The sequence below is a fragment of the Moschus berezovskii genome, chromosome 19 (genome assembly GCF_049115385.1).
Source record: "Moschus berezovskii isolate FMDL1 chromosome 19, NW_MosBer_1.0, whole genome shotgun sequence".
Taxonomy (NCBI): domain Eukaryota; kingdom Metazoa; phylum Chordata; class Mammalia; order Artiodactyla; family Moschidae; genus Moschus; species Moschus berezovskii.
In genome coordinates this window covers 17,030,262-17,044,843 of record NC_142478.1, presented here as the reverse complement: position 1 = coordinate 17,044,843, position 14,582 = coordinate 17,030,262, and the positions used below count along the sequence as shown (strand labels likewise).

General features: G+C 40.4%; 1 protein-coding gene across 1 annotated transcript in view; it reads right to left on the bottom strand.

Annotated features, from left to right (window-relative positions):
* Positions 1-1,551: 1,551 nt before the first annotated feature.
* The window catches only part of LOC129542166 (arfaptin-1-like), a 46,141-nt gene continuing 33,110 nt past the window's right edge, over positions 1,552-14,582 (bottom strand). The window contains exon 7 of the mRNA XM_088827848.1: positions 1,552-1,750. Coding sequence (XP_088683974.1) covers positions 1,552-1,750 — 199 coding nt within the window. The remainder of the gene's footprint in view (positions 1,751-14,582) is intronic.

The window sequence follows — 14,582 nt, the reverse complement described above, 5'->3', positions numbered from 1 at the left end:
CCAAGAGAACACAATTACTATTTTAAACATTTCCCAAAAGCATTCCCTCTACTAGCAGAGGTCCTGGACCCTCATATTAGATGACTTCCTTTTTCCCATTCAAGTCAGCTTCAGGGAGAACCCATAAAACGCTAGCACACTTTATGCAGCACCACACTGTACAGTGCTGATTCTACGGCAGGATGTAAAAACTAGTTTATATTTAAAATACATGCCTATATCTAAGTATTGACATACTCTTATCCTTCAGAATAGTAAGCCAAATGACCAGAATGAGTGCCACAGCACGTGCTCAGCTAATGAAACTAAACGACTCACTGTGCTCGTCTGAGCAGCGCTGAGCAACCTGTCTGATGACTCTGCTGAGACTTCCTTCACTGACAACATAATGGCTGCAGTGTAACAGAAAATCAGTACTTTTCATGCACTGTGGCTAAAAGAAAAACAAAAAAGGTAAGAGACAATCCTGGTCTCAAGGAAATCTATGCAGCTTTTACAGTAGCCAGAAGAGTTTCTAAGGAAATATTAAAGAAGACAAGAAGATATCAAGTGACAGAACTGAAAAATACTAAGAAGGTACCTGGGAGAAAGCAGAGCTGAAGTTCTATTATGACTTCAGAGGATATGAAAAGCACAGGAAAGGGACCACCAGTGTGCAGTATGAGACCCTATCTCCACAGGATGCCACACCTCTTCTGTACGGAGTTCCCGACTGGGAGGAGAACTGCAATCCTTCTCCCTGATCCAAGTATGCATGTAACGTTAAACACCGGAACCTCCTCTCTGCTTAAACCGGAGCCCCGAGCCTGTTATCACATGACTCTGCCTCCAACAAAAGCTGCAGCAGGTCCACATCGCCTCTCACAGCTCTAGGGTTTGGATGTGTTCATGCTGCATGGAAATAAGCTGGAAAGTTGATTTCTTAGCTTGTTTCTCTTAGGTTATGCTAACTGCAGCCCTAATCAGAACCTTTCAGCTATTCCTCATTCATTAGGTACTGAGAAGAATGCTGTTCCCTTCCTGAAATCTGTACCTACCATTAATAAAAAGTTTTCAAAATATTCAGAACAGAATCTACCATTACATAACTTTTTAAAGCACGTGATACCAACAGCAGTCTGAAGATCAGCATCAAGTATTTTTGCCAATTGTTACATGTGAAAAGACTGGAACAGCACAGCTGATGATGACTGTAATGACAGAAAGGTGAAGGCAAATATACTTTATGCACCCATAAACATGAAAACACTGTGTATAAGTGGAATTTCATTTCCAACAACTCCAAAGTTGACCCTTAAACAATATGGGTTTGAACTGTGTAGGTCCACATACATGTGAGGTTTCTTCAACAGTAAATACTACAGCACTGCATGATCCATGGTGGGCTGAATCTGCATATGTGGAGCTGCAGACTCAGGGGAACCCTGGATTCAGGGAACCAAGTGTGCATTACACGTGGACTTTCAATTGCATTGGAGGGTCAGTGCCCCCAATCCCCAGGTGGTTCAAGGGTCAACTCTATAATGAAAGAGTTAACAGAGTCAAAATATCTCAGAAGGTAAAGAATACATTTACCTTATTTTCTTCTAAAAATTTTAACTTGATAGAAACATCATTGCGCATTTTATCATACTTTTCCTTATGTGCTTGGAACAGATGCTGTGATTGCTCAATCTTTGGCAGAGTGTTTGCATCACGTGGTCCAAGATTCAGTTCTTCCAAATCAGTACGATATGCATCATATTCAATTCTGGAAAGAGGAGAATAAGTGAAGCACGCTACAAAGACAGTGTGAAGTAAGTTCAGGAGGCGAAGGGGAACTCCCCAACAGTCCCATATTATACATTAATATGTAATAATCCTCATACATATTTGATACTTTATGCTTTTAAAACCAAGTATCTTACTACAAAGAGCAGAGCTATTAATATAAGTATGGTGGTGGGGGAGCTGCTGCTTTTTTAGAGGGAGGGGGGACTGCTTCTTAATCTCATTAACTCTTCCTTTTCAAGCACAGTATCAACTGACAAGTAAAATTTCCACAATTTAAAAACCAGGTTAGGGACTTCCCTGGTGGTCCAGTGGTTATGAATTCTTGCTTCCAATGCAGGGGGCATAGGTTTGATCCCCCGTCAGAGAACTAAGATTTCACAAGCCACAAAGGCATAACCAAAAAAAAAGTTAACTTCATCTCTTTAACAGTATGCTTTATTTTACCCAATATGTCCAAAATATTATCACTGTACTACATAATCAGTGTAAAAAATCTGTTACTGAGCTACTGCACTTTTGGGGGGCGGGAGACTGAGTCTCTGAGATCCACTGTTTAAGTTTCCATCACATCTCAATTCAAGCTAGTTACTTCATGTGCTCCACAGACACCTGTGCTGAGTGGCTACCGTATGCACAGCGCAACTCTAGGTGGATTTCCGTAGCGTTAGTATTCGGAATGCGACCATGATATCTCCTATGGTATCACTTCATGTTCCCTGAGATACCCTCCCCTAATGCCTTCTCACCATTAAAACTGAAACAGTTACCCCAACACTGTCACTGCACGGTCCCAGTCCTCACAAGACCTCTGTCATAGCGGCCAAGTAGGGACAGCATTTCTTTGCTCATTAAACACGAATTACGCAGTAGTGTTAATTGCTCGGTACTCAGGAAATACAATCAGAGAAAACTAGCCAGACTGATCACATGGTCCACAGCCTTGTCTGTCTCAAGCAAACTATAAGCCAGGCCGTGTGGGGCCACCCAAGACAGACAGGGCATGGTGGAGAGTTCTGACAAAACGTGGTCCACTGGAGAAGGGAATGGCAAACCACGTCACTGTTCTTGTCTTGAGAACCCCATGAACAGTATGGAAAAGATATGACATTGAAAGATGAACTCCCCAGCTCAGTAAGTGAATGGATAAACAACTCCAAAAAGAATGAAGAGATGGGGCCAAAGCAAAAACAACACCAAGTTTTGGATGTGACTGGTGATGGAAGTCAAGTCCGATGCTGTAAAGAGTAATATTGCATAGCAACCTGGAATGTTAGATCCATGAATCGAGGTAAATTGGAGATGAAAAGAGTGAACATCAACATTCTAGGAATGGACCCAAATGGGTGAATTTAATTCAGATGACCATTATCTACTACTACTGTGGGCAAGATCCTTTAGAAGGAAATGGATAGGCCCTCACAGCAAACAAGAGTCCAAAATGCAGTTTTTGGGTACAATCTCAAGAACGACAGAATGATCTCTGTTTCCAAGGGAAACCATTCAATATCACAGTAATCCAAGTTTATGCCCCAACCACCAATGCCAAAGAAGCTCAAGTGGAATGGTTCTATGATGACCTACAAGACCTTCTAGAACTAATACCCCAAAAAGATGTCCTTTTCATCATAGGGGACTGGAACACAAAAGTAGAAAGTCAAGAGTTACCTGGAGTAACAGGCAAATTTGGCTTTAAGAGTACAAAAGTAAGCAGGGCAAATGCTAACAGAATTATGCAAAGAGAACACACTGGTCATAACAAACACCTTCTTCCAACAACACAAGAGACGACTCTATACATGGACATCACCAGATGATTAATACTGAAATCAGACTGATTATATTCTTTGCAGCTGAAGATGGAGAAGCTCTATACAGTCAGCAAAAGCAAGACCGGGAGCTGACTGTGGCTCAGATTATGAACTCCTTATTGCCAAATTCAGATCTAAATTGAAAAAAGTAGGTAAAACCACTAGATAATTTGTAGATAATTTGTTCAGGTATGACCTAAACAAATCCTTTACAATTATACAGTAGAAGTGACAAATAGAGTCAAGGGATTAGATCTGATAGAGTGCCTGAAGAACTATGGACAGAAGTTCATGACATTGTACAGGAGGCAGTGATCAAGACCATCCCCAAGAAAAAGAAACGCCAAAAGGCAAAATGGGTGTCTGAGGAAGCCTTACAAATAGCTGTGAAAAGAAAAGAAGTAAAAGGCAAAGGAGAAAAGGAAAGATATATGCATCTGAATGCAGAATTCCAAAGAATAGCAGGGAGAGGTAAGAAAGCCTTCCTCAGTGATCAATGCAAAAAAATAGAGGAAAACAATAGAATGGGAAAGACCAGAGATCTCTTCAAGAAAATGAGAGATACCAAGGGAACATTTCATGCAAAGATGGGCTCAGTAAAAGACAGAAATGGTATGGACCTAACAGAAGCAGAAGACATTAAGAAGAGGTGGCAAGAATACACAGAAGAAATATGCAAAAAAGATCTTCACGACCCAGATAATCATGATGGTTTGATCACTCATCTAGAGCCAGACATCCTGGAATGTGAAGTCAAGTGGGCCTTAGGATGAACACAAACAGGTGATGGAATTCCAGCTGAGCTATTTCAAATACTAAAAGATGATGCTGTGGAAGTGCTACAGTCAACATGCCAGCAAAATTTGGAAAACTCAGCAGTGGCCACAGGACTGGAAAAGGTCCGTTTTCATTCCAATCCCAAAGAAAGGCAATGCCAAAGAATGCTCAAACTACCACCCAATTGCACTCATCTCACATGCTAGTAAAGGCAGGCTCAAAATTCTCCAAGCCAGGCTTCAACAGTACATGAACCATGAACTTCCAGATGTTCAAGCTGGATTTAGAAAAGTCAGAGGACCCAAAGATCAAATTGTCAACATCCACTGGATCATAGAAAAAGCAAGAGAATTCCAGAAAAACATCTACTTCTGTTTCAATGATTACGCTACAGCCTTTGCTTGTGTGGATCACAACAAACTGTGGAAAATTCTTAAAGAGATGGGAATACCAGACCTCCTTACCTGCCTCCTGAGAAATCTGTATGAAGGTCAGGAAGCAACAGTTAGAACTGGACATGGAACAACAGACTGGTTCCAAATAGGAAAAGGAGTACGTCAAGGTTGTATATTGTCACCCTGCTTATTTAACTTCTATGCAGAGTACATCATGAGGAACGCTGGGCTGGAAGAAGCACAAGCTGGAATCAAGATTGCTGGGAGAAATATCAATAACCTCAGATATGCAGATGACACCACCCTCATGGCAGAAAGTGAAGAGGAACTCAAAAGCCTCTTGATGAAAGTGAAAGAGGAGAGTGAAAAAGTTGGCTTAAAACTCAACATCAGAAAACTAAGATCATGGCATCTGGTCCCATCACTTCATGGCAAATAGATGTGGAAACAACGGAAATAGTGACAGACTTTATTTTCTTGGGCTCCAAAATCACTGCGGATGGTGACTCCAGCCATGAAATTAAAAGAAGCTTCCTCCTTGGAAGAAAAGCTATAAGAAACCCAGATAGCATATTAAAAGCAAAGACATTATTCTGCCGACAAAATTCCAATCTAGTCAAAGTTATGGTTTTTCCAGTAGTCATGTATGGATGTGAGAGTTGGACCATAAGGAAAGCTCAATTGATGAACTGATGCTTTTGAACTGTGGTGTTGGAGAAGACTCTTGAGAGTCCCTTGGACTGCAAGGAGATCCAACCAGTCAATCCTATAGGAAATCACCCCTGAATATTCACTGGAAGGACTGATGCTGAAGCTGAAACTCCAATACTTTGGCTATCTGATGGGAAGAACTGACACCTTAGAAAAGACCCTGATGCTGGGAAAGACTGAAGGCAGGAGAAGGGGATGACAGAGGATGAGATGGTTGGATGGCATGCATCACCGACTGGATGGACATGAGTTTTAGCAAGTTCCAGGAGTTGGTGAGGGACAGGGAAGCCTGGCATGTTGCAGTCCGAGGGGTCACAAAGAGTCAAACACGACTGAACGACCAGACAGGAAGAAACAAAGTGATCTCAAACTTAGTCAAAATCAGCACCTCAAACTTATGCCCTAAAACTAAAGCTTTTTGTTAAACTATCTATAGTACAATTTGTATCTCCTATTTTGGGAATTAAACACACTCTATAATATATATGTGACTCAGAAAGAACATGAGTCCCTCACACCAAGCCCAATTTATTCTCAACTCATACTGAATTTAATAAATTGCCCTTTTTAAGGTCAAAAGCATATCAATGGTTCATTCATGATACAATTCATTCAACAAATACGAAGTGTTAACTTTGTAAGTTTCAGGCACTGTGCTAGAAACAAAGACTATCTAACATCTTCAAGAAGTTAACAGTCTAGAGGGAGAGAAGCTCTTAAACAACCACAGCAAAATGAGGTAAGGGACACTGCCATGGGGAAAGGAAGATGGAAATCAAGATGAAGAGTTACTTAATCAGGGGTCTGAAAGAGCAACTCAGGAGAAAGTTAACACAAGTTTTAAAGGATGGTTAAGATGCTTTTGAACTGTGGTGCTGGAGAAGACTCTTGAGTCCCTTGGACTGCAAGGAGATCCAACCAGTCCATTCTAAAGGAGATCAATCCTGGGTGTTCATTGGAAGGACTGATGCTAAAGCTGAAACTCCAATACTTTGGCCACCTCATGCAACGAGTTGACTCACTGGAAGAGTCTGATGCTGGGCGGGATTGAGGGTGGGAGGAGACGGGGACGACAGAGAATGAGATGGCTGGATGGCATCACCGACTCGATGGACATGAGTTTGAGTGAACTCCGGGAGTTGGTGATGGACAGGGAGGCCTGGCGTGCTGTGATTCACGGGGTCACAAAGAGTCGGACACGACTGAGCGACTGAACTGAACCTAACTGAAGAGTTTTTGAGGTGGAATGGGGCTGGGAAATTGACAGAGCAGGAACAGAACAGTATGCATAAAGGCATAGATTTGTAAGATACCACGACACATTGGGCAAGTAATTCAGTAACTTACAACCTAAGGTTGGAATAAGATCACGGAAGGAATTAGTTATCAGGCAGGAAGGCAGAATTGAGATTAACCAGGACCTTACAGGCCATACTGTAACAAACAAATATGGAACAACAGACTGGTTCAAAATTGGGAAACGAGTGAGTCAAGGCTATATATTGTTACCCTGCTTTATTTAACTTATATTCAGAGTACATCATGCAAAATGCCCAGGTGGATGAATCACAAGCTGAAATCAAGACTGCCAGGAGAAATATCAACAACCTCAGATATGCATATGACACCATCCTTATGGCAGAAAGTGAAGAGCCTCTTGATGAAGGTGAAAGAGGAGAGTGAAAAAGCTGGCTTGAAACTCAACATTCAGAAAACTAATATGGTACATAGACCTATTACTTCATGGCATATAGATGAGGAAAAAATGGAAACAGTGGCAGACTTTATTTTCTGGGGCTCCAAAATCACTGAGAATGGTGACTCCAGCCACGAAATTAAAAGATGCTTGCTCCTTGGAAGAAGAGCTATGACCAACCTAGACAGCATATTAAAAAGCAGAGACATTACTTTGCCGACAAAGGTCCATATACTTAAAGCTTTGGTTTTTCCAGTAGTCATGTACGGATGTGAGAGTTGGGCCATAAAGAAGGCTGAGTGCTGAAGAACTGATGCCTTTGAAGTGTGGTGTTGGAGAAGACTCCTGAGCAACCCATGGACAGGAAGGAGATCAAAGCAGTCAATCCTAAAGGAAATCAACCCTGAACATTCTTTGGAAGGACTGATGCTGAAGCTGACGCTTCAATACTTTGGCAACCTGATGCAAAGAGCTGACTCACTGGAAATGTCCCTGGTGCTGGGAAAAACTGAAGGCAGGAGGAGAAGGGGATGACAGAGGATGAGACAGCTGGATGGCATCACTGACTCAATGGACGTAAATTTGAGCAAGCTCCGGGAGACAGTGAAGAACAGGGGAGCCTGGTGTGCTGCAGTCCGTGGGAATGCAGTCAGACACAACTGAGTGACTGAACAACAACATTATAGGCCATTACTACAGAGATCAGACTGAATCCAGAGATCAGTGATGAAAACCCACGGAATAACTTTGATTTGCGAAGTGGCATGTTCTAATTGCTCAGGACAGAGATGAGTTTAGTGGTAAAGTCAGGCATGGAGCACGGACTAGAATAGACTAAGAAATCAGAAGGAAACCAATTAGAAGACTATGGGCAAAAGAGAAGTGAGCCACTGCATTCGGAAGACAATGACCAGTGCTGGCCAGGCTGCAGAGCTGGAGAGCCACGAAAAACTCAGGAGGCGGAGCTGACATGGCAATAGCTAGTTAAACTTCATGCGTTCAGCGGTCAAACGGCATGACCACTCTGTTCTTCACCGGCTCCAATGTCTTAAGCTTTTTTTTTCCCCCCTCTTGCTCTCATTCTCTGCTTCAGAAATGTGAATAATAATCTAAAACCATATTTTTTTCCCACTAAAACCCATATATACAAAGTACTTAGGACACCTGCTAATAACTAATATCTTTAGAGTGCTTATCATTTCAGCCTAATTAGAAGAGGGATGGACTGAAGCAAACATACTAAAATCAGTAAGAAGTGAGAGAGAAATAAGTAGAACAAAAATAAACAGCAATGTGTGGTGATTTAATGTGAAGACAAATATTCTTCAAGGCCATGGGGTATACCTTTAAATAATAGCAATTAATTTAAACACAGTCAAAGTTATAATACTGACATTAATTTTTACATCCAGTTTGCAGATGCTGTCAAATTAAAACTTTCCCTAAGAGCTAAAAGTCTCACTACCACCAGGAAGAGAAATATACTAAGTTTTCAAAACGCAACTCTTCACTTCAAGGTTGCCAGTCTAAACTGAGTCCATACCAATAAAGTTAGTGATAGTTGGTTACTTTATGCCTTATGTAAAACTTACAGGAAACAGGTGTCCACATCTGAAAAGTTCTGACCACAATTGGCTCCCTTGTTGCTGCTGCTCTGGAGAAGTCTTGAATAGGCTGTTATAAGATTTTCTATGCATGAAGCCCCAGACAGCTAGGAAACACTTATACAATGCATAATAGGGAGCGTTAAAAGGCCACCCAGACATCTGCCTAAACTGCCACTTTCTGTGCCGATCAAACAGCTGACCCTTGCCCTAAAAGTCAATAAATTCTGGGTTTGACAGAGAAGAAAATTCAACTACTGAGAAACTTTCAGTCTGGGATTCTTTTTCAATGTTATTCCTCACTAGGCAATGTTTTAGTGTTACAACTAGTCAATGCCTCAGCTACTACAAAAATGGCACAGAAAAGTTAACCACCAAGCTAAGCTTAATAAATAAAATCATATACCGAAATTTCAATATGAGAATAAATTATCGGGAAGGTCTTTATTGTTGATTTTTAAAGTATATGCAGAGGTTATGTAAAGGTTTCCTGATAACCAGCTATCCAGTATATATAACTTGATAGATAATTTTGTTCAAAAGTTTCAAACAAACTTATATTATTGGATAAACTGAGATTTTTATATCACGTTATACATTAAGTCAGATTCCTCAACATAAGATGTGAAAGCTACTTTTTAAAATTAGATATGAAAATTTGAGATTAGTCCAATTCAAGTTTGAGGCCTGATGATCAAAAATAGAAGGCAGGAGCCCATGGATTTTCATTTGACTTTGAAATCGGTTCCAAGTAAATAACCCACTTAACCTCTAGAGGGTCATTTTTCTCCTTGGCAAATTAAATATAAAATGTTTTGTGCATGATATGTGACATGTAATGTATTTTTCTTTAATATGGGTCAATATTTTTAAAAACATGTTAGAAATAAATGCTGAAGAGAAAGATATTACATGCTTCAAATAAAATATACTTTATATTTAAAAATCAGGATAGGTGGACAATTACAAAGTAGAGAGACAGAAACTAGATTCACATAGTTCTTAACTGGGATACTTTCAGAACAAAAGAAATTTCAACTTTAAAACCACAGATATTAGAACAATCTTTTTTAGATTAGAAAATAAGAATGTTTAAAATGATTACAAGATAAAAGGAAGAGTATTCATTATGAACAAATTAGGATACTATGAAAATGAATAGACAGATTTGGAGAAGAAACAGCTTATAGAAATAAAAATATACATAATAAACATATATCCTTTGAAAATTACAGGCAATATCCATGAAAGGATTTAACAGAGACTGGAAACCCAACTACTGGGAATGTTACTGAAGGAAGTCCTACTGAAAGATATTTTACTGAGACATCCCTTCAATGTTACTGAGCAAAATCATACTGATACATTTCTTCACTTTTTCCCATCTTCTGATTTTAATACTATATTACTAAATTCTTCAAACAATAAAGGAAAGTAAAAAAAACCAAGTCCAAAACTTAAATAAGGCACACAGATCCATTTGTGCCCTTCTCCCACCAGACAACCACAGGAACTTGTCTTGACCTTCCTTTCCAAGTGATTGAGAATCTGATACATTAATACTAAAATGAGAGCTACAAACACAGCATAGGATAGAAGTATCTCTTCTTATGCAAAGATAGAAAGTAAACTTTCCAGAAAAACAAAAAAATCCTTGACTTCCCGGTGGTCCAGTGGTTGGGAACCCACCTGCCAACACAGGTGATGGGTTCAACCCCTGGTCCAGAGAGACCCCACATGCCATGGGGCAACTAAGCCCACATACCACAACTACTACATACGCCACGACTAAGTGAGCACCCCAGAGGCCATGAGCAGCAGCTACTGCAGCCTGCACTCCCTAGAGCCCATGCTCTGCAACAAGAGGAGCCACCACCACAAGCCCATGCACAGCAACCAGAGTACCCCCTGCTCGCCACAACCAGAGGACACCCACACACAGCAACAAAGGCCTAGTACAGCCAAAACTAAACGAGCAAAACTTTTTTAAAAAAGAAAAAAAATCCCATTTAAAATTGTCAAAAATAACAAACAAAAACATGAAAAACAGAGTTGAAATAACCCTAACCAAGGAGGTGAAAGACCTATATGCTGATAACTATAAAATACTGATAAAGCAACTAAAGATGATTCAAAGAAATGGAAAGCTACTCTATACTCTTGGTTTGTAAGAATCAGAATTGTTAGCATGGTCATACTACCCAAAGCAATCCACAGATTTAATGTGACTGCTATTAAAATTATTCATGACCTTTTTCACAGAACCAGAACAAACAATCCTAAAATTTATATGGAACTCCAGAAGACTCAGAATTGCCAAAGCAATCCAGAGGAAAAAGAACAAAGCAGGAAGCATAACTTTCCCAGGCTTCAGACAATACTACAAAGCTACAGTAATCAAAACAGCATGGTATTAGCATAAAAACAGACACATGGATCAATGGAACAGAATAGAGAACCCGGAAATAAACGCACACACCTATGGTCAATTAATCTTTGACAAGGGAGGAAAGAATATACAACGGAGAACAGAGAGTCTCTTCAGCAAACTGGTGTTGGGAAAACTAGAAGGCCTCACGTAAATCAATGAAGTTAAAACATACCCTCACACCACATACAAAATAAACTCAAAACGGCTTAAATGTAAGAAATGACACAATAAAACTTCCAGAAGAGAACATAGGAAAAACATTCTGACATAAATTGTAGCAATGTCTTCTAGGTCAGTGTCCAAAGGCAAAAGAAATAAAGGCAAAAATAAACAAATGAGAGCTAATCAACGTTATAAGCTTTTGCACAGCAAAGGAAACCATAAACAAAATGAAAAGACAACCTACAGACTGGGAGAAATACTGGTGACCAACGTGACTCCATTCCGTTCTGTCGCTCAGTCATGTCTGACTCTTTGCGACCCCGTGGACTGTAGCCTACCAGGCTTCTCCGTCCATGGGATTCTCCAGGCAAGAATACCAGAGTGGGTTACCGTTTCCTTCTCCAGGGGATCTTCCCGACCCAGGGACCGAACCCGGGTCTCCCGCATTGGAGGCAGATGCTTTAACCTCTGAGCCACCAGGGAAGCATGGTGGTTAGACCAACGTGACTAACAAGGGCTTAATCTCCAAAACATACAAACAGCTCATACAACTCAGTAACAAAAAAACAACCCAATCAAAAAATGGGGAGAAGATCTACATAGACACTTTTCCAAAAACATCCAGTTAACAGGGTCAGGAAAAGATGCTCAACATCTCTAATCATTAAGTTCAGTTCAGTCGCTCAGTCGTGTCCGACTCTTTGCGGCCCCATGAATCACAGCACGCCAGGCCTCCCTGTCCATCACCAACTCCCGGAGTTCACTCAAACTCATGTCCATCGAATCGGTGATGCCATCCAGCCATCTCATTCTCTGTCGTCCCCTTCTCCTCCCGCCCCCAATCCCTCCTAGCATCAGAGTCTTTTCCAGGGAGTCAACTCATCGCATGAGGTGGCCAAAGTATTGGAGTTTCAGCTTTAGCATCAGTCCTTCCAATGAACACCCAGGACTGATCTCCTTTAGAATGGACTGCTTGGATCTCCTTGCAGTCCAACGGACTCTCAAGAGTCTTCTCCAGCACCACAGTTCAAAAGCATCAATTCTTTGGCGATCAGCTTTCTTCACAGTCCAACTCTCACATCCATACATGACCACTGGAAAAACCATAGCCTTGACTAGACAGACCTTTGTTGGCAAAGTAATGTCTCTGCTTTTTACTATACTATCTAGGTTGGTCATAACTTTCCTGGCAAGGAGTAAGCCTCTTTTAATTTCCTGGCTGCAGTCACCATCTGCAGTGATTTTGCAGCCCCCCAAAATAAAGTCTGACACTGTTTCCACTGTTTCCCCATCTATTTCCCATGAAGTGATGGGACCAGATGCCATGATCTTTGTTTTCTGAATGTTGAGTTTCAAGCCAACCTTTTCACTCTCCTCTTTCACTTTCATCAAGAGGCTTTTGAGTTCCTCTTCACTTTCTGCCATAAGGATGGCGTCATCTGCATATCTGAGGTTACTGATATTTCTCCCGGCAATCTTGATTCCAGTTTGTGCTTCTTCCAGCCCAGCATTCTCTAATTATTAGAGAAATGTAAATCAAACCTACAATGAGGTATCACTTCCTATCTGTGAGAATGGCCATTATCAAAAATTCTACCAAAAAACCCCCCAAATTCTACAAATAATAAATGCTAGAGAGAGTGAGGAGAAAAGGGAACCCTCCTACACTGTTAGTGGGAATGGAAACTGGTACAGACACTATGGAGAACTACGGATGTTCCTTAAAAAATTATTATTCAACCATAAAAAATAATGAAGTACTGCCATTTGCAGCAACATGGATGGAGCTAGAGATCACCACACACTAGGTGAAGTCAGACAGAGAAAGACAAATACTCATATAACACTTACTTGACAAATAATATCATTTATTTGTGAAATCTAAAAAATGATACAATTGAACTTATTTACAAAACAAAGAGAGACTCAGATTTTGAAAGCAAGTTTATGGTTACCAAAGGGAAAAGTTGGGGAGAAAGAAAAATTGGGAGTATGGAATTAACAGATACACCTCACTATGTGTATACATATGTGTGTGTGTGTGTGCGTGCATAAAGTACATAAACAACAAGGGATCACTACACAGCTCAGGGAACTACATTCCACAGCGTATAATAACCTACAATGGAAAAGAATGTGAAAAAGGATATGTGTGTATCTGCGTATACTGAATTGCTTTGCGTGTATGTGTGTGTGTGTGTGTGTGTGTGTGTGTGTGTGTGTGAAGAATGTGAAAAAGGATATGTGTGTATCTGCGTATACTGAATTGCTATTTCAGGAAAGAGGGTGTGTGTAAAAAGGCAAGCTATTGAAAGAACATGGTAATAAGTTTTTAAAGTTTGAATTGAAACTACGTAAGTGTTTATAAGGTACAAAAATGTTTTGAGCAACTACTATCAATAAAAAAAAACAAAAAAACAGTTAACTCTCCATGTGGTTTGGGATTTTAGTTATGTAAAGCATAAGGACACGCTTAAGAATAAGCACTCAACTGCAAAAAGACTATATACATTTAGCACTTTCACAGGCACTTCTCATACCACTAAACTAGACCAAGAGGCCAAAAAGTAAAGTTATACACCAAAAAGGTAAAGTTTGTACTAACTGTGGCTATGCTATAAAAAGTATAACAAATAATAAAGAAATCAAGTGTTCAGAGGAGAAAAACTAAAAGGGGACAAAAATGAATGGGGGAAAAAAACTGGGGCTGGAATCAGAAGCTGAAAAATGCTATCATAGATCTGCTGCATTTTAGACTTTTCTAAGCATCTATTAATATGTATTTTGTTTACCTAACAGAATGTTTATGAGACAGAGAAATCATGTGTGTGTGGAGGTGTGTAAAAAAGTTATGAAAATGCTGCATTATAAACCACCATGGAAATACAAGGCAAATAATTTATGCATAAAATAAAATCTGGAAGACTGAAGACTGGTTATAATCTGAATAATCAACATAAAAGAAAGGAGGCAGAAATGGGCTTCTATATTCAAAAGCAACTGAAACTATGCATCTGGCTGTTGCAGAAGCACTGTCCTGCTTACAGGGAAGCAGTATGGCTGAAAAGGCAGGCTCAGGCCAGATTAGACAGGGCTCTGCTGTCGACCTGGTGGGAAACAAAGCTCTGTGCTCTGCCAAGAAAGCTGGAGCGGGGAGCTCCCCCACCCTCCTAATGCAAACAGGCAGGGTTTGGGCACATGACCAAGGCGCAACTGGATACTCTC